The sequence below is a fragment of the Littorina saxatilis genome, linkage group LG2 (assembly GCF_037325665.1).
Source record: "Littorina saxatilis isolate snail1 linkage group LG2, US_GU_Lsax_2.0, whole genome shotgun sequence".
Taxonomy (NCBI): domain Eukaryota; kingdom Metazoa; phylum Mollusca; class Gastropoda; order Littorinimorpha; family Littorinidae; genus Littorina; species Littorina saxatilis.
The window spans coordinates 93,848,740-93,872,553 of record NC_090246.1 but is presented as its reverse complement, the minus strand read 5'-3'; the positions used below and the strand labels follow the sequence as shown (position 1 = coordinate 93,872,553).

At 43.0% G+C, this 23,814-nt stretch overlaps 1 protein-coding gene across 2 annotated transcripts in view; it reads right to left on the bottom strand.

Moving 5' to 3' along the window:
- Positions 1–4,102: 4,102 nt before the first annotated feature.
- LOC138960210 (E3 ubiquitin-protein ligase TRAF7-like) overlaps positions 4,103–23,814 on the bottom strand; it is a 70,402-nt gene continuing 50,690 nt past the window's right edge. For both annotated transcript variants that reach the window (XM_070331991.1, XM_070331992.1), the window contains 2 exons: positions 6,796–6,915; positions 4,103–6,340 (listed from right to left, as the gene is read on the bottom strand). In XM_070331991.1, the coding sequence (XP_070188092.1) occupies positions 6,329–6,340; positions 6,796–6,915 (132 nt within the window). In that variant the 3' untranslated portion in view covers positions 4,103–6,328. The remainder of the gene's footprint in view (positions 6,341–6,795; positions 6,916–23,814) is intronic.

The window sequence follows — 23,814 nt, the reverse complement described above, 5'->3', positions numbered from 1 at the left end:
ATGGTTTCCAACAGAAAAACAGACAACTCCCCTGGTTGCTGACCTCATAGTCGACAAACAACCACCGGTTTACACTGCCGCAAGATGTATTAGTGTGATAAGAGTTGTTTTGACAATTATCTCACACCAGAACGGAACCTATTGTGGTCGATTACCTGAAAAATGGGAGCTTATCGCTACCAATTGTTATCGTCGTGATGTGTTTGCCTCGGGCTTTGGATACATGTGTCTGATAATCGCTGTCCTCAGTACATTGGTTGGGTTTTTAGTATCTCCACAGTTATGCCACGTTGTGTACATGGACTGTAGTGAGCGGGAGAAATGGGGGGGGGGGGGGATGGTCAGCGAGGGGAGCACAAGTTACAGGTTGGGGAAGGGGTGCGAGGGGTCGGTAAATTCGTGTTTCCGAACAGTTTTTTGTAGTATCATGTATATTTGTCAGTGGGGGAAGGGCGGGCGATGGTTGTGGTGCGTGTGTGCTGTTCCGAACAGTGTGTATGTGTACCTCAATGTGTCTGTGTGCCTCGGTGTGTGTGTGTGTGTGGCTCAGTGTGTGTGTGTGGCTCAGTGTGTGTGCGTGTGTGTGTGTGTGCCTCAGTGTGTGTATGTGGCTCAGTGTGTGTGTGTACCTCAGTGTGTGTATGTGGCTCAGTGTGTGTGTGTGCCTCAGTGTGTGTATGTGGCTCAGTGTGTGTGTGTGCCTCAGTGTGTGTATGTGGCGCAGTGTGTGTGTGTGCCTCAGTGTGTGTATGTGGCTCAGTGTGTGTATGTGGCTCAGTGTGTGTGTGTGTGTGGCTCAGTGTGTGTGTGTGGCTCAGTGTGTGTGTGTGGCTCAGTGTGTGTGTGTGGCTCAGTGTGTGTGTGTGTGTGTGTGCGTGTGTGTGTGCCTCAGTGTGTGTATGTGGCACAGTGTGTGTGTGTGCCTCAGTGTGTGTATGTGGCTCAGTGTGTGTGTGGCTCAGTGTGTGTGTGTGGTTCAGTGTGTGTGTGTGGCTCAGTGTGTGTGTGTGGCTCAGTGTGTGTGTGTGGCTCAGTGTGTGTGTGTGGCTCAGTGTGTGTGTGTGGCTCAGTGTGTGTGTGTGGCTCAGTGTGTGTGTGTGGCTCAGTGTGTGTGTGTGTGACTCAGTGTGTGTATGTGGCTCAGTGTGTGTGTGTGTGTGCGTGTGTGTGTGCCTCAGTGTGTGTATGTGGCACAGTGTGTGTGTGTGCCTCAGTGTGTGTATGTGGCTCAGTGTGTGTATGTGGCACAGTGTGTGTGTGTGTGGCTCAGTGTGTGGGTGTGGCTCAGTGTGTGTGTGTGTGTGGCACAGTGTGTGTGTGTGTGGCTCAGTGTGTGTGTGTGTGTGTGTGTGGCTCAGTGTGTGTGTGTGGCTCAGTGTGTGTGTGGCTCAGTGTGTGTGTGTGTGGCTCAGTGTGTGTGTGTGGCTCAGTGTGTGTGTGTGGCTCAGTGTGTGTGTGTGTGTGGCACAGTGTGTGTGTGTGTGGCTCAGTGTGTGTGTGTGGCTCAGTGTGTGTGTGTGGCTCAGTGTGTGTGTGTGTGGCTCAGTGTGTGTGTGTGGCTCAGTGTGTGTGTGTGGCTCAGTGTGTGTGTGTGGCTCAGTGTGTGTGTGTGTGGCTCAGTGTGTGTGTGTGTGGCTCAGTGTGTGTGTGTGTGTGTGGCTCAGTGTGTGTGTGTGTGGCTCAGTGTGTGTGTGTGTGTGTGGCTCAGTGTGTGTGTGTGTGGCTCAGTGTGTGTGTGTGGCTCAGTGTGTGTGTGTGTGGCTCAGTGTGTGTGTGTGGCTCAGTGTGTGTGTGTGGCTCAGTGTGTGTGTGTGGCTCAGTGTGTGTGTGTGTGGCTCAGTGTGTGTGTGTGTGTGGCTCAGTGTGTGTGTGGCTCAGTGTGGGTGTGTGTGGCTCAGTGTGTGTGTGTGTGTGGCTCAGTGTATGTGTGTGTGTGGCTCAGTGTGTGTGTGTGGCTCAGTGTGTGTGTGTGGCTCAGTGTGTGTGTGTGGCTCAGTGTATGTGTGTGTGTGGCTCAGTGTGTGTGTGTGGCTCAGTGTGTGTGGCTCAGTATGTGTGTGTGTGTGGCTCAGTGTGTGTGTGTGTGTGTGGCTCAGTGTGTGTGTGTGTGGCTCAGTGTGTGTGTGTGGCTCAGTGTGTGTGTGTGTGGCTCAGTGTGTGTGTGTGGCTCAGTGTGTGTGTGTGTGGCTCAGTGTGTGTGTGTGTGGCTCAGTGTGTGTGTGTGTGTGTGGCTCAGTGTGTGTGTGTGTGGCTCAGTGTGTGTGTGTGTGGCTCAGTGTGGGTGTGTGTGGCTCAGTGTGTGTGTGTGTGTGGCTCAGTGTGTGTGTGGCTCAGTGTGTGTGTGGCTCAGTGTGTGTGTGGCTCAGTGTGTGTGTGTGTGTGTGTGTGTGTGTGTGTGTGTGTGTGGCTCAGTGTGTGTGTGTGGCTCAGTGTGTGTGTGTGTGGCTCAGTGTGTGTGTGTGGCTCAGTGTGTGTGTGTGGCTCAGTGTGTGTGTGTGTGTGGCTCAGTGTGTGTGTGTGGCTCAGTGTGTGTGGCTCAGTATGTGTGTGTGGCTCAGTGTGTGAGGCTCAGTGTGTGTGGCTCAGTGTGTGTGTGTGTGGCTCAGTGTGTGTGTGTGTTGCTCAGTGTGTGTGTGGCTCAGTGTGTGTGTGTGGCTCGGTGTGTGTGTGTGGCTCAGTGTGTGTGTGTGGCTCAGTGTGTGTGTGTGGCTCAGTGTGTGTGTGTGGCTCAGTGTGTGTGTGTGGCTCAGTGTGTGTGTGTGGCTCAGTGTGTGTGTGTGGCTCAGTGTATGTGTGTGTGTGGCTCAGTGTGTGTGTGTGGCTCAGTGTGTGTGTGTGTGTGGCTCAGTGTGTGTGTGTGGCTCAGTGTGTGTGGCTCAGTGTGTGTGTGTGGCTCAGTGTGTGTGTATGGCTCAGTGTGTGTGTGGCTCAGTGTGTGTGTGTGGCTCAGTACGTGTGTGTGGCTCAGTGTGTGTGTGTGGTTCAGTGTGTGTGTGTGGCTCAGTGTGTGTGTGTGGCTCAGTGTGTGTGTGGCTCAGTGTGTGTGTGTGGCTCAGTGTGTGTGTGTGGCTCAGTGTGTGTGGCTCAGTGTGTGTGTGTGTGTGTGGCTCAGTGTGTGTGTGTGGTTCAGTGTGTGTGTATGGCACAGTGTGTGTGTGGTTCAGTGTGTGTGTGTGTGGCTCAGTGTGTGTGTGTGGCTCAGTGTGTGTGTGTGGCACAGTGTGTGTGTGTGGTTCAGTGTGTGTGTGTGTGGCTCAGTGTGTGTGTGTGGCTCAGTGTGTGTGTGTGTGGCTCAGTGTGTGTGTGTGGTTCAGTGTGTGTGTGTGGCTCAGTGTGTGTGTGTGGCTCAGTGTGTGTGTGTGGCTCAGTGTGTGTGTGTGGCTCAGTGTGTGTGTGTGTGGCTCAGTGTGTGTGTGTGGCTCAGTGTGGGTGTGTGTGGCTCAGTGTGTATGTGTGGTTCAGTGTGTGTGTGTGGCTCAGTGTGTGTGTGGCTCAGTGTGTGTGTGTGGCTCAGTGTGTGTGTGTGTGGCTCAGTGTGTGTGTGTGGCTCAGTGTGTGTGTGGCTCAGTGTGTGTGTGTGTGGCTCAGTGTGTGTGTGTGGCTCAGTGTGTGTGTGTGGCTCAGTGTGTGTGTGTGGCTCAGTGTGTGTGTGTGTGTGGCTCAGTGTGTGTGTGTGGCTCAGTGTGTGTGTGTGTGTGTGGCTCAGTGTGTGTATGTGGCTCAGTGTGTGTGTGTGTGGCTCAGTGTGTGTGTGTGGCTCAGTGTGTGTATGTGGCTCAGTGTGTGTGTGTGTGTGGCTCAGTGTGTGTGTGTGGCTCAGTGTGTGTGTGTGGCTCAGTGTGTGTGTGTGGCTCAGTGTGTGTGTGTGTGGCTCAGTGTGTGTGTGTGTGGCTCAGTGTGTGTGTGTGTGGCTCAGTGTGTGTGTGTGTGTGGCTCAGTGTGTGTGTGTGGCTCAGTGTGTGTGTGTGTGGCTCAGTGTGTGTGTGTGTGGCTCAGTGTGTGTGTGTGGCTCAGTGTGTGTGTGTGGCTCAGTGTGTGTGTGTGTATGGCTCAGTGTGTGTGTGTGTGGCTCAGTGTGTGTGAATCAGAATCAGAATCAGAATCAGAATCAAAATTTATTGTCATTAAAGCACAGAGCCTATTGACACATACAAGATACACAAGTACAGGAAAAACAGCAATATAACATAACATACATGAAATACATGTGTGTGTGTGCTTCGGTGTGTGTACCTCATTGTGTTGCGGTCTTTAAGTAGACGAGAGAAAGAACAGCTCGCCTAAAGAATAAGATCCCCAAAAAATTGAGAAACATCATGTAGTTCATATCACAAGATATTTTATTCGCATACCTTGCATTATTTTAATAATTTCAGGGTACATATCAACAATCGGGCATCAGCAGCTATTATTACATCAATTATCACAGAATTATAAAGCAACTAGAAAGATAATGAAGGTAATATGCAAATCAGTAGGAAGAGAACACTCTAAACTGAAGTGTTCAACTTTACACACACTTTTTGTAACCTGTTTGGAACACAGTGAGAAACAGAACATGAGTTCGACTAGCAAAAGTAGCACAAATGGTAAACACTAGTGTTCAACTGAACACTGTAGTTTACCATGTGTGCTACTTTTGTCTGTACAGTTATTTACAATGTGGCACTCAGTTCCACACTGGTAACAACAGTAGTGTTCAAAAGTGAAACACTTCACTTTGGAGTGAACGGTCCATTTTTAAATCTTCTCCTTCGAATGTGAGTGGATTTTGCACCTGATACGTGATCATCGATAACATATTAAGCTGAATACATGTACGAAAACTTGTTTAACATTGACACATTTTTACTTCGAAACTTTAACCTGATCATTATTTGCATATAACAAGAGAATTAAGTTGTATCAGATCGTATTTTCTAATCCGCTCCCCTTTGTAAACATCAGTCTGTCGTTAGATCACATTCGTTTTTAACATGTGCATAATCATGGGAAAGTTACTCTAAAAACCTCAAGAAAAGTTGGAAAAAAATAGCATAAGAATACGCGTAAGAAATGAAATACATTCAAAACGAATAAAGGTGTCCCCCAACTTCAGCATGTAGGCCACACCCTGTGTACAATCAGAAGTCGAATATCACACCAATGAAGAGAAGTCTATTTAATTAATACAGAAATCTTTTTTTTTATAAAACTGAGAATAAATCTGCTACAATGAGAAAAATGCAAGCATGCACAGCGTATTGTGTGTCATACATAACAAAGAATCAAGCCACAAGGGGGGAAGAATGTTCCATTATGAATGGCATTCAAATGAACTTTAAAAACACGAGAAAGCATTTAAAATTTCGCATTCTGTCTTTATGAAAATCTCCACATTTACGCAATTGTTAAAAGAACAAAACGTATCCTGAGATAACTTGTTACCAGCCGGTAAAGAGTGTTTCGTTTCAGGTTAGACATGAACAATACAGTGCAGGAATACACGTGTTGCAAGCATTGTGCGCACCAGCAGGAAAACCTAATAAATTATAATGCTGTTTTGCTGGGGCCCTTTTGGCTCAGTTTTCAGTAGAAATGCACTTTTGGTTTTTGCAAAGTAACTTTAGCCTAACATACAAACCTAAATCCACATTTTCATCGTTTGAACTCAGAAAAAAAAACCATTCATGACACACACACACACACTGACACACACACACACACACACATACACACACACACACACACACACACATACACACACACACACACATCTAAACACTCTTCCAGCATTGTCACAAACCAGTATCAAAGGCAACTCAAGTGGATAGTAGTATATATCTCGTGGGGTAGGAGAAGGGGCTCCAAATCTAACAAATAATTGTTATCACAACTCATTACACGCACTGCACGAATCAAAACCGTCCTTTCTATTTCAACATTATGCACTAAACAATTACAAAATAGCAAGTGGAGTATATATAATGCACCGGAACACAAGCATACCTGGCCAGCAGGATAAAAATATAATTTGATTATGAAAGCATGCTCGGCAATATTTCTTTCAAGTCACAGCACTATCGTTCAACTACTGAGATGTTCTACGCTGGCTCTACAATGAGACACGGCAAATCAGCACCTCCTGATCAGGACATCAGCAATGCAATGACGTCACAGATTCACAGGCGAGGACGTCAGCAATGCAATCTCCTCGTGAGGACGTCAGCAATACAATGACGTCACAGATTCACAGCCTAGAACGTCAGCTATTCAATGACCCCACAGATTCACGGCCTAGACAGCAGATGTCCCGTTTTTGTTCAGATTTTTTTCTGTGGTGAAGAATTTACTGCCACACCTGAACAGTTGGCAAAGAAATATGTGAGTAAAGGAAACTAGGAACATGAATACATGTACTTGTCCGCGCAGCAACACACACACACACACACACACACACACACACAGACAAAACACAAAGACACACAACCAAACACACACACATACACACACAGACACACACAGACACACACACGAACGCAGCATTTTTTTCTTAGTCTGAAAACGTGAGAACTTAATTGTTATCGATTTTCCATCCTCCAATTTCTTTGTTTAGATCTTATATGGACATCAAAACACACACACACACACACACACACACACGCGCGCGCGCGCGAACGAATAAACGCGCACACGCACACATGTACACGCAGAGAAAGATAGACCGACGGTCAAATGGACGGACAGAAAGACAGACATGTCAGATGGATGGAAAGACAGACAGACAAACAGACAGACAAGAGAGTTGGTGCTGACCTTGATGGTGTTGTCGACGGCCCCGGAGAAGATGCGCCCCCTGGACACCGCGAGACAGGCCACGGAGCCCTGGTGACGTACCAAGGTCTGCGTGCAGATCATGTTGTCCATGCTCCACACCTGCACACACACAACAACACCCACTTCATTACTTATTTCGCTGTGTTTTCCATTCATGCCTCCCCAAACTGTGCGTCCCTGCGTCCTTTTCGCACTAGAAGCCATACTAAATATTCTTGAAGGGGAAACCGGGACGCACCAAACCTGAAAGGAGCGTTTCCCCGGACGCACTACATTTATGATGTCACGGTTGGTACTAATTTTAAGACTGTAATCGTTCGGGAATTTCCATACAGAACGGACAAGAACGTACACTTGTCTAGATTTTGAAGACAATAAAACTGTCTGTTACATCTGCACTGACACAAATTGAAGAAGTAAATCTAACCGATATGAAAAATAAAGCCTTCTCGAAGGTTTCACAGAACCTCAAAAGTCCTCCTGATCTTGGGGCCCTCTAAATTTCTGCAGAGGGGAGGGGGGGGGGGAGTTCCTTGGACCTCCTAAAACTTAAAGTTGGGGGTTCCCGGACCCCCTAGGTAATGTAGAGCGTCGGCGGGAAGCATGGTCATGTCTCCGTATAGGCCCATTGCAGAAACTCAAGTTAACAACAGCATTTCTACTCGGCGCGCGCGGTATGAGAATCACGGGTCGTAACTCTCTGGAATTGGTCATCCGCCGCCATGTTGGATGCCTTGCACGATCTCTGACAGTGCTTGAGCGTTGGGTGGCGACTCGACAAAAGTGAAAATGACACGTTGTGTGGCCAAAAACTGCAGTCAGCAGGCACACTTTAGGATCCCTAAAGTTGTTTACCATCAGGGTGACAACTGGAAGGAAGTTACTGAGCGGAGAAGACGATTATAACTGGTTATTTTTTTGCTGTGTGCAGTGCGCTAATCAACAATTGTCCATCGGTTGTGCCTTTAGAGTGAACACTGTGATAGGATGCTTTGAAAATTATACTTTGCAGTAGTTACCTGAGCTGCATTGTACCTCATTTGCCTGTCTTGAGAGCTTTATCTTGTGAATTTTGGTGCACTGTCTGCATGGTAATTTGAGATAAAGAATAAATAAATGAATATAATAATGTATTCTTGCTTTACTTTTTATGTTGTGCTGTTGTGTTAAAAAGGCAGATCCCCTTTGGACTCATGCATGCACAGTTTTCTTCATTTTGTCTGCATACACAGTGAAATACGCAAAAAGAACAAGAGTGCAATGAAGAAAACTAACAAAGACGGCATCCAATATGGCGGCGCGAAGAGAGTATGAGCGGAGTTGTGCCCCTTAGGGCTAAAGCTAGCCGATCCATTTGATAACGTCACGCCGAGTAAGAAGAATGAATTGGACCTATACACTGCACATACTCGTACACCGGATGCAAATAATATTACATCCCGATTACAATTTCGAAAAGTCAGAGTGGTTATGATTTCAGTTATTTTTGTTTGAACCTGACGGCGTGGAGCGAATGAGCCTCTACATGTATGTCTGTCTAAAACAAACAATACAATTATGCAGCCACATTTGACTTCATGGATGCTTTTCTGTCTCTTCATGGATGCTTGCTGTGCAATCCACGCGCAGCCAGTGGCCACTGCTTTTACCGGGGCGCGGCATAATAGTTCGCCGTGCTAAAACCAAAAGTATGTTGTTATAAACCATAAACTTGTTTTAGCGACAGGAAGTACTTTTTCGTCGCTCGAAATTTGACTAAAATCAATTGGTACAACTCTCAGTAAGCGAAGGGCGAATTCTGCATACCACTTGTATCCACTATTATTTGTTTGTTTTATTACGATGTTTCTCGATTCCAATTGACGCAAAAAAAGACACCCACCCCCCCCCCCTCCCCCCCCAGAATAGGCTCTGCGCCACATTAAGGCAAAACACATGCATGTACAATTTAACTTTACATACTGATCATAATTAAAGATAAAGGGTGGTAGAGACAAATAAGTGTCCTCAGAATAGAGCACTCGTGTATGCTTGGCAGTTATAGAAAACTCCAAAAATACATCATAATTGCAGAGAATTGCACACGAATGTCAGACTTAAAAAGAAAATAACGATGACTTATTGAAAAACTTTTAAATCTCATTTCGAACTCAACTTTGGCCTATATCCGAAAAAGACACGTTTTCGTGCAATTCAAAACTTAAAACTCGCCATCATCTAAGAGTTCGAGGAGCAAACAAAAACATAAATTTAACAAAATAATAATTATATTATTTTTATAAACACAGTCGGTAGTCTACCCCGTGGGTTGAAAGGACCAGGCGAGTTTGTCTTTTAACCAGCCCTCGCCCGGAGAGGGACTAGTCGTAATCACATATGCAAAGACATGCACTCGCCAGAAATTAGAAGAGTAAAAAAAAAAATATATATTGACACAAGAATAAGAGAGAGAGAGAGAGAGAGAGAGAGAGAGAGAGAGAGAGAGAGAGAGAGGGAGAGATTTGGTTGGTTGGTTATCGTTAAAGAAGTTTCATTCTTCTCTGTTCAAGATCTTGTATTGATGCTTGACCTCGTTATCTACATATAATGTTTTAACTGTAGCATCTGAATAATCAATTTTGGTCCTGATTTTGTTTGAAAGTGCAACTGGGTTTTGCTAAGAAAGAGAGAGACAGAGACAGAGAGACAGAGACAGAGTGAGAGAGAGAGAGAAAGAGGGAGAAAATAGAGATATAAAGACGGAGAGAGAGAAACAAAGAGAGAGAAAGATGACTACGGAGCAAGGTTATCTTCAGAGAGTCTTGTGTCACATCTTTTCAAGTCCAAAATAGAACAATTCAAAAGGCCAACGCAGCTAAAAATGGTTCACTTCCTCTGCAGTTAGCCCTTTGGCAAGACCATTCACGATCGGCGCCCACCACACCTCGCAGGATGCAAAGACCTCAAGCTCAAGTAATTGTAGAATGTTATGTGGTAACACTGGCAAATAACACACAGACGTCATCCCACTTCCACAAATGGCTCGGGTTGGTAATATTGCACAAATGTGGATTCAGTTTATGAGACGAAAAGGCAATTCGCAGAGGGATGGCTAAAAGTGCGCATGAACGCAGGTTCATTCATGCAGACGATAGCCTTTAAATGGCCGTTTTCGCTGGTTTTGTTTGTAGTTTTCAGTTATTGTTGGAGATATTAAAGTAAAGGGGCGGAAACGAATAGATATTTTAAGAAAGAGAGACGAAACTAAAAGGGTGAAAGAAGTTTTCGACTTTTTGCTGGAAAGGAAACGTGCCAAATACAGAGAAAATATTCAAAGTCTTAAAAACAAACTTAGAAGAACATAATTCTCTGAAAGAGATAATAATAATAATAATAATAATAATAATAATAATAAATGAGCATTTATATAGCGCAACATCATAACTTTACAATTATGCTCTTTGCGCTTGACACATTTAAAATGAAAACACAGTTATACAAGCATTTACATCTACATTCATAGTCAACAACGCTACATTTTTTTAGACATCCTTTTCGCGTGCAGACACTCACTCGCACACCAACACATACATAAAAAGACAAACATCCTCCCTCGCCTTCGTAAACTCACTCTGTCGAGTTTTGATGGAATATAAAAAGGAAAAAATGGGCAGAGAAAATACAGAGAAATTGTTAAAAGAATTGTGAACGATCTTTAAGAAAAACATTTACCAACATCTTCTTCCCATACTTCTGTGCTCCTCATCCTACCCCAGAACAAGAAGGGCAAAGCCCATACGACTCACATGCTTGACCTTGACCTTTACATGACCTTGACCTTCAGGGTCAAGGTCAAATAACTAAACCTAGCAATGACATCATACACTAAGAACTGCTTTACACATTTTTCCTACCAAAATACATGTGACCTTGACCCAAGGCCAAGGTCATCCAAGGTCATGCAACACAAAGCTGTTAATTCAAGACATAGGAAGTACAATGGTGCTTATTGGCTCTTTCTACCATGAGATATGGTCACTTTTAGTGGTTCACTACCTTATTTTGGTCACATTTCATAAGGGTCAAAGTGACCTTGACCTTGATCATATGTGACCAAATGTGTCTCATGATGAAAGCATAACATGTGCCCCACATAATTTTTAAGTTTGAAACAGTTATCTTCCATAGTTCAGGGTCAAGGTCACTTCAAAATATGTATACAATCCAACTTTAAAGGACCCTTGCGACCTTGACCTTGAAGCAAGGTCAACCAAACTGGTGTCCAAAGATAGGGCTTACATTGCTAAGGTTGCCATTCTCGATAACTTCAGAAAAAAATGCGAAAATGTGAAAAATGGTCGTTTTTAAGACAACAATTACGGCCCCTGTGACCTTGAACTTGAAGTGAGGTCAAGTTGCCGCACATGTTTTTTGAGATCTTGTAACCATACACCATCAGGCCACATCAGGTGTTGATAGACTTAATAGTGTCCAAGAAATATCCAACGTTAAAGTTTTCCGGACGGACGGACGCCGGGACGGACGGACGGACGGACGGACGGACGGACGACTCGGGTGAGTACATAGACTCACTTTTGCTTCGCATGTGAGTCAAAAATGGGTCTCTCACTGTTTGTTGTCGTGCATAAAAACACCATGCCATAATGCAAAGATCCTTTCTGTGAGAAATATGTGATTTTTGTTGTAATTTAGTTTTGTTGCTTTTTTGTGATTGTTTTGTTTTTGTCCATTATGTTTTTTCTCCTTTGGCTGTTGTTGCTGCAGCCCTTGTTGTCGCCATTAAATTTTGATATATGATATCCCTGAGCACTTCGAAACCTGCATCGAAACAGAATGCTCTGTCCCGAGCTAAAACAATATGTTCCACAAACCATTATGTTCGCGGAAAGTCATCAGTGACCACTAACAACATATCATAACAAGAGCCTAATGCATCGATTTCAAACATTCAGTGACAAGAGCTGAAATCTTGACTTTCAAAAACTATACTTGATCGCAGAAGGAAAATATTCACTCTGAAAAAAACCTAGAAAATTAATGTCCCCATCAAATTTGACAACCTATCAATGCCACACACAAAAATCCCATCTCCCTTCATACAATAAAACTCTTCAAAAACTGTCTAGGGACTAATTTTCAAGATTGTTTTCACGGTCGGTCCCCGTGGTCAACCGTGTCTAAAACACACAGAGTCGTGCAGACATGCACACTGCCGTGCACATAAATGCCATCAGGTGGTAAAAAGCTGTCCCTGCGGATGCTAATCCAATTTCCACCACAAACAGACAACACGCCCGAGTTGCAGACTCCAACGAGTAACATCAAGCGGTAACCGGACTGAATCAATTTGAATGGAACACTTGGGGGAGGCGTTTTCTTCAAGCACGCTATTTTCTGCGAGGTATTAGCTGGCAAACAATCATTTTGTTACACGACTTTCCGCAACTGTTCAATGCCTTGATATAGACTCGCTTTGCGTTTAAGATGTAATCTCATTCTCCTCGAACAATTAAAGTAGTGTTTCTTTATGGTGCCATCTCTCACACTCACACACACCCAAAATAAATCACATTACAGAAATACTGAAGTTTTGCTGTTCGAACACTTAGCGAAAGCATGTTAACGCATTCTATCGTTAAAGAAGTTTCATTCTTCTCTGTTCAAGATCTTTTATTGATGCTTGACCTCGTTATCTACATACAATGTTTTAACTGTAGCATCTGAATAATCAATTTTAGTCCTGATTTTGTTTGAAAGTGCAACTGGGTTTTGCTAAGAAAACGGGGTTAACCGGTGATGTTGGTATCTAAATTCGCTTCTCTTCCCATTTTTTAAAAGAAAATCCACTCGCCGTTTCTGGTATAATTAACTGCATAAAAACTCTCTGCCATCCTAGTTTTTAGAATATATGGTAATGGCTCTTTTGTAGAAGAAAACGCTAACATTCTGTCAAACTCCTCAAATATCGTTCTATAATTTGTTTCTATTTTTTTCCTGTTTTGTTCTTTTGTCTATGACAGACTTCTGTCAGAACGAAACTCCTTGCTGAATCAACCTACTAAAAAGTATGGCAGATATAACTTTCACGCCCGGGGGCGACTAGCGCTGCGTATGCTAGAGGAGTATTAGTTCCGATGGCTCAGAACTCTGCGAAAAAGACCTGTGCGAAACAGACCTGAGAGTGTGAGACTGTGACAGATGAAAACCAATACTGGATCCAAGACCCTGTCTGTCACCAAACCCCGCCTGGTTACCCCCCTCCCCCACCCCCCTCACCCCCACCCCCACCACCCCCACACCCCTTTTTGATCCCCATCTTTCATTCTCACTTCCATCACCCATATTCATCATCTTCCACCACCGTACACACCCACCGTTTCTCCCTCCTCCTCCTCTTCCCTCCTCCTCCTACAGTTAAACGTTTGGGGGCAGAGCTCAGAGAGCAGTATTTAAAGGTCAGTGCCAGAGATTCTCAGGGACTTTGATAGCGAGAGCGACCGCCGACTGCCAGCAAGCTCTACAAAACACAACGACCTCTTTACTCCACCCACCCGGTCAGCTCTGCCACCTACCCCTGCACCCGAACTTTTCAGTTTTCGTCTTTTCGAACCAAAGCTAGCAAGTGCGCCATCGCTTTGCATACATCACCGTTTCGACGTCAGTGCTGAAGACTGATCCGTTGTGTTTGAGTAGTATTACTCGGCTTGATACTTCTCAAGTATCGACACAGACTGACAGCCAAACGCTGACAGATTTGCAGCTGGTTGTTTTCTGTCTCTGAGTGTTTTCGCTTCTCGTCCTAACGTCGTCCTAACCATGAAGGCCTTCGTCGTCGTCGTCGTCGTCCTCTTCCTCGCCACGCTCGCCTTCAGCGCCTCCGAAGGTAAAGGTAAGCTCGCTTTTTTTATTTTCCGGTTTTGTTGCCACATTTTGCTGTATTATTTATGTCGATGTTGTGCTTATGTTGAAATGATATATATTGTCCGCGCACGATTATGAAACCTTCTTTGTTGATTTTCTTTATTTTTTTTTTTTTACTTAAAGCTTGGCCGTTTCTTAGAAAGAAAAAAAGAAAGAAAGTAAGAAAAGAGAAGGAAGAAAAAAAGAAAGAAGAAAAAAAGAAAGAAAGGCTTGCAAGCTCTAGACTTAAATTGGTGTAGCATATGTTTTAAAGCATGCATTTTAAACGCGGGGGGAAAGAAAAAAGTTCAACATCAAGTCTTTCAACTACGGGTACTTTTCATTCATTTAACGTTAAAAAAAGGGTCTTATTAAAAATCCTAGCACCTAAAAATTCTACTTTTTCCGAAAATATAGCGTATTTAGTGTTTATTTAGTGTTAACGTAACTTGGAGAACTGAAGGAGAACTTTGGCCAAAGGATTAAAATTAAGGTTTTGATTTAATACGGACATTATCATTCCAATGTCTTCTGATCTTTTCTTACTATGGCTGTACGTAATACTATTTCCTCCACTTTTGTCTAGTTACGAGGTATGATCCAAAAAAAATGATCAAACCGCAATAATACAAGTCTCAGGCCACTGATCATAATAAGTAATATATTATTTGAAAGGCCAACCATTTAACTAGTATAACACTAAGAAATGACGTCATTAGGTTACTACGTCATACATGACGAGGTTTTATAATACGTCACTTTTGGGTTGTGCTTAAAAACGGGGTCTTTTGTCAAGCGCATATGTAGCTGGATGATGGTACAAAGAAAATGTCTACAAAGCTGAACAACTTTACATGCATCAAAGTTGATCCATATTCTAGAATCTGACAAACGAAAAGGGAAATCGAAACAAGGGAATAACTCTGACGAGCAAAAAAAACGTCAGACGAGCGCTTCAAACGAGAATAATGTATGTGCTGTGTCAACATTTAAGAACTAAGATTAAAAAGTGTACATGCGAGTATAAAGTGCAAAACTTAAACTTTCATATGGAACAGTCCAGAGAATTCTACTCAATGGTCTTCCGCTTCAAAAGCTGGCCGCAAAATGGGTGCCTCATGAGCTGACAGGGGAACGGAAGGAGCATCAGGGTCCTCTTGCACGCGATCTGCTCAACCGTTGTGAACCGAGTAGACCCAAATTTGTTGTTACTGTAATCACTGATTATGAGACTTTGGTTTCCTTCTACTTTAGTGCCAGATAACGCAGAAACAAAGCCAAAATGACGAGATGCATCACATTTGTAAGCGAGGTTTTCAAAGCAGAAACAAGGCAATTCGCTGTATTTTTCGACCACGAAGGTCCCGTTGCTTTCGATATTCTGTCAACTAACAGTACTATCATTGTCACGTACTATGCAGAAACCCTTTTACCCAAACTTACTTACGAGTTTAGCAGTCAGCGACCAAACTGCGAAACCCAGACTGCCCTTCTCCTTCATGAAAATGTCATTCTCCACAAAAGAAGGGGTGTAACTCCATTCCTAAAAGACCAAATGATCCCATTTTTGCATCACTCATTCTTCAGACTTGATTACACCCCTCGTGATTCTGGTTAATACCCTCTTTGAAAATTAGACTTTTTGCCAACAAGTTTCACTGCACCCAGGACCTCAAAAAAGCCGTCAAATCAGAGATCAAAAGCAACCCCAAATAAGGCCACCCTAATGCCACTTCTGATTGGCGCAGGCACTTCTGAATTTGCATCGATGTAGGAGGAGAGTAGTTCTAATGACTGCTGTATTTTGGGCCAGATATTGACTTATTCCTGGAGACTCTCTGTGGAGCATAGGGCCGCAACAACTCCTCGCCAACGCACCCGGTTCTGGGCAGCTCCTTTTTGGGCCAGATATACCAAACAGTTTCTGCGAAAATCACGTTTGATCATTTTGTTTGGATCATACCTCGTACTAGACCTTAAACTTAAGATGATGTCCTTTGATTATCACCGTTATGAGCAGCGCTAATAGCCTGCTAAGAATGTTTAACATTATTCTCACATGTCTTTTGACCTTTTCTTGCTATGGTATCCATATGTTAAATGCATTTGTGTCCAGTTGCTGGATCAGAAAGTGAGAATGATCTCTTTCAATCATTTCTGTTAGGAACTTGGGTGTTTGTGACATTTTCTTCTAATGTCTTCTTAACTTCAACTTGTCCTGCCATGGCTTTCATTTGTTTCCTGCATAAATGCGTCTTTTTGCTGAATCAGAAAGAAAGGAATAAACGTTGTCTACACTATCATTGCTGTCAATATCTTTCCCATGGAATTAATATCATGTTGGTAACATTATTTACAGCTTTGGTTTTGAACTCGTGGCCTCTTTCCGTATCGGTCGTCTGCCTAATAACAGTCATGCCCCCGTATATCTAAGTCAGCTGCGGCTCTCTCCTATGAGCTGCACGAATGGACGTTTTCCGGAAATAACTCTATCAGGATTTTCAGCGGTCTGGTAGAGTAAGAGCCCCTTTACCTCGGACAAGCTTTTCACAACATCTGGAGCATGTTCCACACTTCCGATCTACGATCGGGACGAACAACTAACTATGATGTGTATTCTATGCAGCGTGCGCTAAGTATTACTCTTCCCTCCGCTGAAAATACGGAAAGAGTTTCTTTCAAAAATCGTCTGTTTGAAAACCTTACATAAAAACGAACATGTTTTCAGCTTTAAAGCTGGTATTTGCAGTGGTCCCTTTTGGATCTGCCTTCTGACGTTTTTAGTCTTAGCTATTATATGGGACATATTCGTGCTTTGATTGAAACACACATGCAATGAAACTCTCGCACTCGCTCCTTCAGCAAGACAACCAATTCATCGACAAAGAAGCGTGTTCGAACGTCGCTCTCTACAGCCTGGGTACCACCCACTATCACAATATTTTGGCGAACCACGAGTTACCCACGATTTTGCCACAACAATGTTTGCCACGAATGATTGCGAAAAATCGGCCGAACAAGAACGAAGTAATACGAACCACAACGACTTTCTCCACGAATCCCAAATCGTTGTAGTTCGCCGTCAAAATTCGTTACAGTGGGACCTAGGCTTTACCAAAAAACAAAAAATGGTACTGCAAAGTTCGGTGTTTTCTTTCTGTGTGATTTTACACCGTTTGAACGCAAGAAGCGAAGTGTGTAACTTTCGGAGCGAACTGAAGCAGTTTGTTGGAGGGGAAACTCCCCTTAAGAGACACTGGGTGGCCGAGTGGTAAACGCACTTGCGCTCGGAAGCGAGAGGTTGCGAGTTCGACCCTGGGTCAGGGCGTTAGCAATTTTCTCCCCCCTTTCCTAACCTAGGTGGTGGGTTCAAGTGCTAGTCTTTCGGATGAGACGAAAAACCGAGGTCCCTTCGTGTACACTACATTTGGGGTGTGCACGTTAAAGATCCCACGATTGACAAAAGGGTCTTTCCTGGCAAAATTGTATAGGCATAGATAAAAAATGTCCACCAAAATACCCGTGTGACTTGGAATAATAGGCCGTGAAAAGTAGGATATGCGCCGAAATGGCTGCGATCTGCTGGTCGATGTGAATGCGTGATGTATTGTGTAAAAAAATTTCATCTCACACGGCATAAATCCTTGAGTCCGAGTCTGGAGATTCGCGCGCGATATAAGACTTCATATAACATAACACTCCCCTTTACTTTTTCCTCTGTTGGGCTGCTTAATGATTTTTTTCGAATTCTTTTTTTGTTTTTAGTGGTCACAAAATCCAAACTTTTTGCGAAAAACATATCTTCTTCTGAAAACATTGACAACAAAAACTCTTTAGAAGCTTCAGACATGAAGTGGGTACAATGTGTGCAATTATTTCAAATGCAATTACTGGGAGAAAAAAGCAACTCCGAGGTAACAGAAGATGTTGACGGGCGTCAGTGTTAAATAACTTTCAACTGACACAATATTTTTCGGATATTAAATCCGAAAAGGAAACAAAATCAACGTATGTCATTCAAAACCCTTCGAATAAATTTTTTTTTTTTTTTACATTCGCATTAGGCCCCTTCAATAGAATCTTGGAAAACAAACAAAAATAAACAACAACGGGAAAAACAAACAAAACAAGCAAAACAGATGACAAGAAAAAACGGAGAAAATAAAATTCTCATCGAAACTCATTATGGTCGGTTTTCCGTGCATTTTACGACTGTGCTCATATTTCTCCAACAGTGTACTTTTTCACGTGGAACAATAAGAGAGAGAGAGAGACACACACACACACACACACACACACACACACACACACACACACACACACACACACACACACACACACATACACACATACACACGCGCGCGCGCTTGCACGCACGCACAAATACATGGTGCACCGGTGAGCTACTTCAAGAGCGGGATAAGTATACATGTACAGTACTGGGTAACGCAGTTTAAGGGATAGTTTTTAGAAAGGGCAAGGCACCGTCTGGCCCCCTCCCATCTCGCCCCCGCTTTGTAGTAGCCGACTTCACGCTCTGCTTGCTTTCAACATGTCAGGAGTGGCACGTCGCCCCCGTGTATTCCATGCGATGAAGTCATGTTTATTTTTGACGTTATTTGTGCAGAACAAGTTATACAAAATGATACGTTTACCTGAGTTTCTGTTTGGTGGTGATCAGTGTGAAAGTCACTTCATTACCAGTCGTGGAGGAAAAAATGTGTTGTACAACGGGTAAGGCAGTTAACCTTACCTTTTAACCAACTATACTATGATTATGCCTGTGTATATGTGTGTACATATGTTTAAACGTGGCAAAAGCAATTTAACGTCACCTGTAACGGAACTGAAAGTTGGAAGTTCGCATTTTTATGTAACCAACTACACAATGCGTTAGTGTGTGTGTGCATGTGTGCGTGTGTGTGAACAACAGAGACGGATTTTTACGAGCGGGGGCGAAACCCGAGATAATTTGAGGCGAGATGGGCGGGGGCGAGATGGGAGGGGGCGAGATAGGAGGGGGCGAGATAGGAGGGGGAGAATCGGGATGTCACCGAATCAGCGTCATAATGTACAGTTAATGTGCAAGCGTTTCTTTCTTTCTTTATTTGGTGTTTAACGTCGTTTTCAACCGTTCAAGGTTATATCGCGACGGGGAAAGGGGGGAGATGGGATAGAGCCACTTGTTAATTGTTTCTTGTTGACAAAAGCACTGATCAAAAAATTGCTCCAGGGGCTTGCAACGTAGTACAATATATCACCTTACTGGGAGAATGCAAGTTTCCAGTACAAAGGACTTAACATTTCTTACATACTGCTTGACTAAAATCTTTTCAGACATTGACTATATTCTATACAAGAAACACTTTAACAAAGGTAAAAGGGTTAAAGGAGAAACAGAATCCGTTAGTCGCCTCTTACGACATGCTGGGGAGCATCGGGTAAATTCTTCCCCCTAACCCGCGGTTGTTTTTTTTAGGCGAATGCTGATATCGTTTGTGAGACATGTCTGTTATCATTTGCTAACAGTCAGCATATTAGAAATAACGGTTTTATTACCGTTTAATTCGACCAAAAGAAATTTCGAAGCGACCTCGCGAATTAGACAGAACAGCCGCAATGGGAACTGGAGCGCTCCTACCTGATTATGCCTGTCAGTCATAGAATTCTCGTGACCTGGGTCAGCCAATCAGAGTAACACACCTTACGTGATGAATATTCACAGGTCAAATGCGTTTGATACACAACAAACCATATTGAACATGCGTTTCGGTTGCTTCGCTTTTTCTTGTTGAACAGAGAGCGACAGATTTAGAACCGACTCCAGACGGATGGGAAATGACGTAAAGATACATTTGACGTAATAAAGCGAGTGAACCAATTTCACTTGATTTTTCCGAACTTTGATCATTTAGATTTCAAGTGAGCGAGTCGGCATTGTACACTCAAAGGATGGGCGGTGCCTCGCTGTTCCGTAAAGCACCCACCGACAAAACTCGCTTTTCGGTATTTTTTAGATAAAGAGAGTATTATCTGACAGCATTTGAAGTGTCATTCTTTAGAATAAATCAAACTGATATTGCTGATTTAAATTTTTACTTTGCCTTGTTCATTTTTAGCTTGATCAACAAAAAGGGTCCCTGCCTGAACGTTATAACATTTAGAGGGTCACCTAGAATCCGTCCTGATTGGTCAAAAAGCCATATAGGGCACTGAATTGGTAATAAAATTATATAGTTCGTCACACAGTGTTCACAACTGGTGACAAAAAGGGTGTTCAAAAGTGGAACACTTCACCTTACAGTGAATGAAACGGACACCTCGAACAGAAGGACTTCTTCCCTTGTCCCTTAACACTTTCTACCCCACCTATGTTGACCAAGTTTGTTTAAGCCGGGACCAGCTGTGCTGCAGTAGGTCACTCAGAATTGTAATAACTGTGTAGAAACTGTGTATCAACACGATGGAATGCAGGCGTTAGATCGACGTCACAGGAAGCGACTGAAGTGTGTACGGATATATCCGTACCAGGTCAGATAGGGCCATATGAGTGGGTTCGGATATATCCGTACCTGGGAGACAATGAGTTAAACAATAATAACTTGAACATCTTATCCCTGGCATTGGGAGGACACCCAAAGGGAAACTCGGCCCGTCCTGGGGTGGTCTGACTGAAGCCTACAAGAACCAGTCCACTGTGTGTCAGTGACAACGACTTCTTCACGAAATCTACGAAGAGAAGGAAAAGGTAGGCATAGAAATAAATCAGGTGCAAAACACAACAGGAAAGGGAGATGAAAAGGACCAGTAAAAAAGCAAACAATGGAGAGATAACAAAAGCGAATAACGCATTGTGGGGGTCTCTATTTTGCGCTGTGCTATCTATGCCTTGCGATTGAGGCTGAAATTAGGTCACTGTGATAATCGTCAAAGTGGAAGAAGAATAAGGAGGAGGAAAATGAAGGGGAGAAAGAAGAAGAAAAAGAAAATAACGAGAAATAGAAGAAGCAGAATATGACGAAACATAATGAGATCTTTTGAACTTCTTGCTTTTGAATCCGTTCGAGAGTCGAACAAAGGCGCCATCTTGTTTAGTGAATAAGGAGAGTTTGAAGTACACAATTATGAGTTTGAAGTTTCAATAATCGCACCCCCCCCCCCCCAAATAAATAAACAAATAAATAACGGTAGAAAGAGAAATGGAAAAACAGACAGCACACAACAAAGAAAAAGCTCGATTTCCTTAAAATGTCCAAACTCTTTCTCGGTTTCATCAATCCTATTTCAATTTCGCCAAGAATATGAGAATGCGATTCTCGATCTCTCCTTGCTTTGTTGATATGACTCTTGACCGCCCAGGCAATGAATGAAAAGGGCTTTTTTTTCTGTGTAGACTATCGCAATCTTAATGTTAAGAAGTCCACGCCTGACTAAGTAAGCTAAGATATTTGTGTTACCCTCTCATGATCATGTGCGTGTCCGTCCGCCACAACGACCACGAGGTCGACAAACTTGTGATTGCTTCGCTTGGTCAATAATTAAACGCTCCGTAACAAGACCTTAATGAAGTGCTGCTATCACAAAGAGGTGCACATTTTAATTTAGAAAACTGAAAGTTTATCAGTCTAATCTTAACGGAAGATATAAATCTGAAAACGCCGTTGCCATTTGATCATGACTCGACGTTTCCGGGAATGATTGAATGAATAATTCAATGATGAATGAATGAATGACAGTGTGTGTGTGTGTGTGTGTGTGTGTGTGTGTGCGTGTGTGTGTGTGTGTGTCTGTGTGTCTGAGTGTGTGTGTGTGTCTGTCTGTCTGTGTGTCTGTCTGTGTGTGTCTGTCTGTGTGTCTGTGTGTCTGTCTGTGTCTGTGTGTCTGTCTGTGTCTGTGTGTCTGTCTGTCTGTGTGTGTGTGTGTGTGTGTCTGTGTGTGTGTGTGTGTCTGTCTGTGTGTGTGTGTGCTTGCGTACATGAGTCTATGGGGAAGCACATGTGTGGCACCGTAGCGTCAGGTGCACAAGATCTAGGAAGAAAAGTCAAGATCCGCGATCTCTGTCGCCTTTTCTGCAATAGTATTTTGGTTTTCTCATCACAAGTTTCACACCTTCTGCTCCTCGTTCACCAACTACGCCCGTACCCATTGTGTGTCAAAGTTAGACGCATTCTTTGTGACAACACCTAATAGTCCGTGATCTGAACGAAAAAGTGTTATCAAAAAGAATCCTCTTTAATTCTGTTGTTTTTAGCAAGTTTAACCTTCCATGTGTTAGGTTTGGGTGTTTCTAGTTATTGTAATGGCAGCCATCATGTGCAATTCTGTCATTGAATGATGTCATGTTAGTGCCTGGTATGGTCTTAAAAAATGGGGGTATTGTTTTTAAAACTGGAATAACTCTGTTACTTTTGCGACTACAATTTCGGTTTAAAGTTATTTTTGATCACAGAAAACCCGCAAATACATGTAAACAAAAAGGAATCAACGGCGTTTTACGTAAATCTTACAAATGACGTCACAGGCTTGACGTCAATACAAATCAAGGGATACGTTTCAAAGCTGGAAAAACGTTTGCCATACAATCGTGTTTAATCATCAGATATGTTCGTTTTTCATACTCACATATACTTTGTTGTATGCTGATTTCGAAAAGACAAAGATATTGCCTAAATCGTACAACATTAGATGCTGACCCTCTTCATAGCTTTCATAAACTTGGTCAAAAAATGATTGCAACAGATTTCGCACCCAATTTAAAGCATTATTTTCCGTGTCATTTCATCCAAATTTTATATGCCAGTAAAGGCCGTTCACTTGACCATCTGGATCACCTTTCGGATTACAGATTTCGTTTACAGGTATCACGTGACCGCCGCTCAATTAAGGATACCCTCAAAATCGACTGGACAAAAATGGAAGGGCCCAATTAAAAATCGGAAAAAAAATCACAATAGACAATTCTTTGAAACGTTTACATACAAGAAGAAAGCCAAATCAATTACCTACCCGGAAAAGGTTGTTTTGTTTAGCTAGCGTGCGTATTGCGTGTGCTATGCTATACCCACTGATGCAAGTGTCGATCGCACGAGCAGTCAAAAACAGGATTCTTTTTTTCTTTCTTTTTTTAGATATTTGGACGAAAAGCGCTCTATTTCAGCAATAACTTCGTGGATTGCTTTGAAACTTCAAGAACATTTTCCCAGCCTACTAGACGTACTTCGAGCAAAAGTAGGGATCGTTACACGTATTTATTCAGATTTGACGTAATGTTTTGAAACATGTTTTTAAACTCGTCATTGGATTGCTCACTTGCGTCCAAAACAATCATGAGTTCACATGTCTTTAGAAAAATGATTGATACACACAATGAAAAAGTGTTAGATGCGTATAAGCACTGGATAAATATTGCTAGGCATGTAAAGACGCTTGATACTTTAGGGATGATGATGGTGCCACAGCGATGTCCAGCCAAGCGTGACCGCAGCATGTTTTGAGAGGCACGCATCGGTAATATAACTGGTCTCAGTGCGAAACAGCGTGAACGTTTATTTTTTCTCTCTCATGTGTTTGCATGACTAGTAAATTCACGTCAGTGGTTACACACAAATGAGACTTCGACATTATATGTATCAATCATTTATCTGTAGACATGCAAAGTCATGATTTTGTTGGATACAGGGGAACAATCCAATGATGAGTGTAAAACCTTTTTCCATAACATTGCGTCAAATCTGAACAAATACATGCAACGATCCCAAATTTTGCTCGAAGTACGTCTCGAGTATGTTTGTAAAATATTCTAAAAGTGTCAAAGCTATCCACTAAATCATTGTTGAAATACAGCGCTTCTTGTCATAATACCCTTACCAAAAGACGAAGAAAAAGCCCGTTTTTGACCGCGTTTGCGATCGACACCTGCATCATTAAGAATAGAATAGCACACGTAATACGCAAGCTAGCTAAACGAAACAATAATTTCTGGGTAGATACTTGATTTGGCTTTCTTCTCGTATGAACAATTAAGTGGCAACGGTTTGCCTATTGTGATGTTTGTTCAATTTTTAAATGAGCCCTTCTGTTTTTGTCCAGTCGATTTTG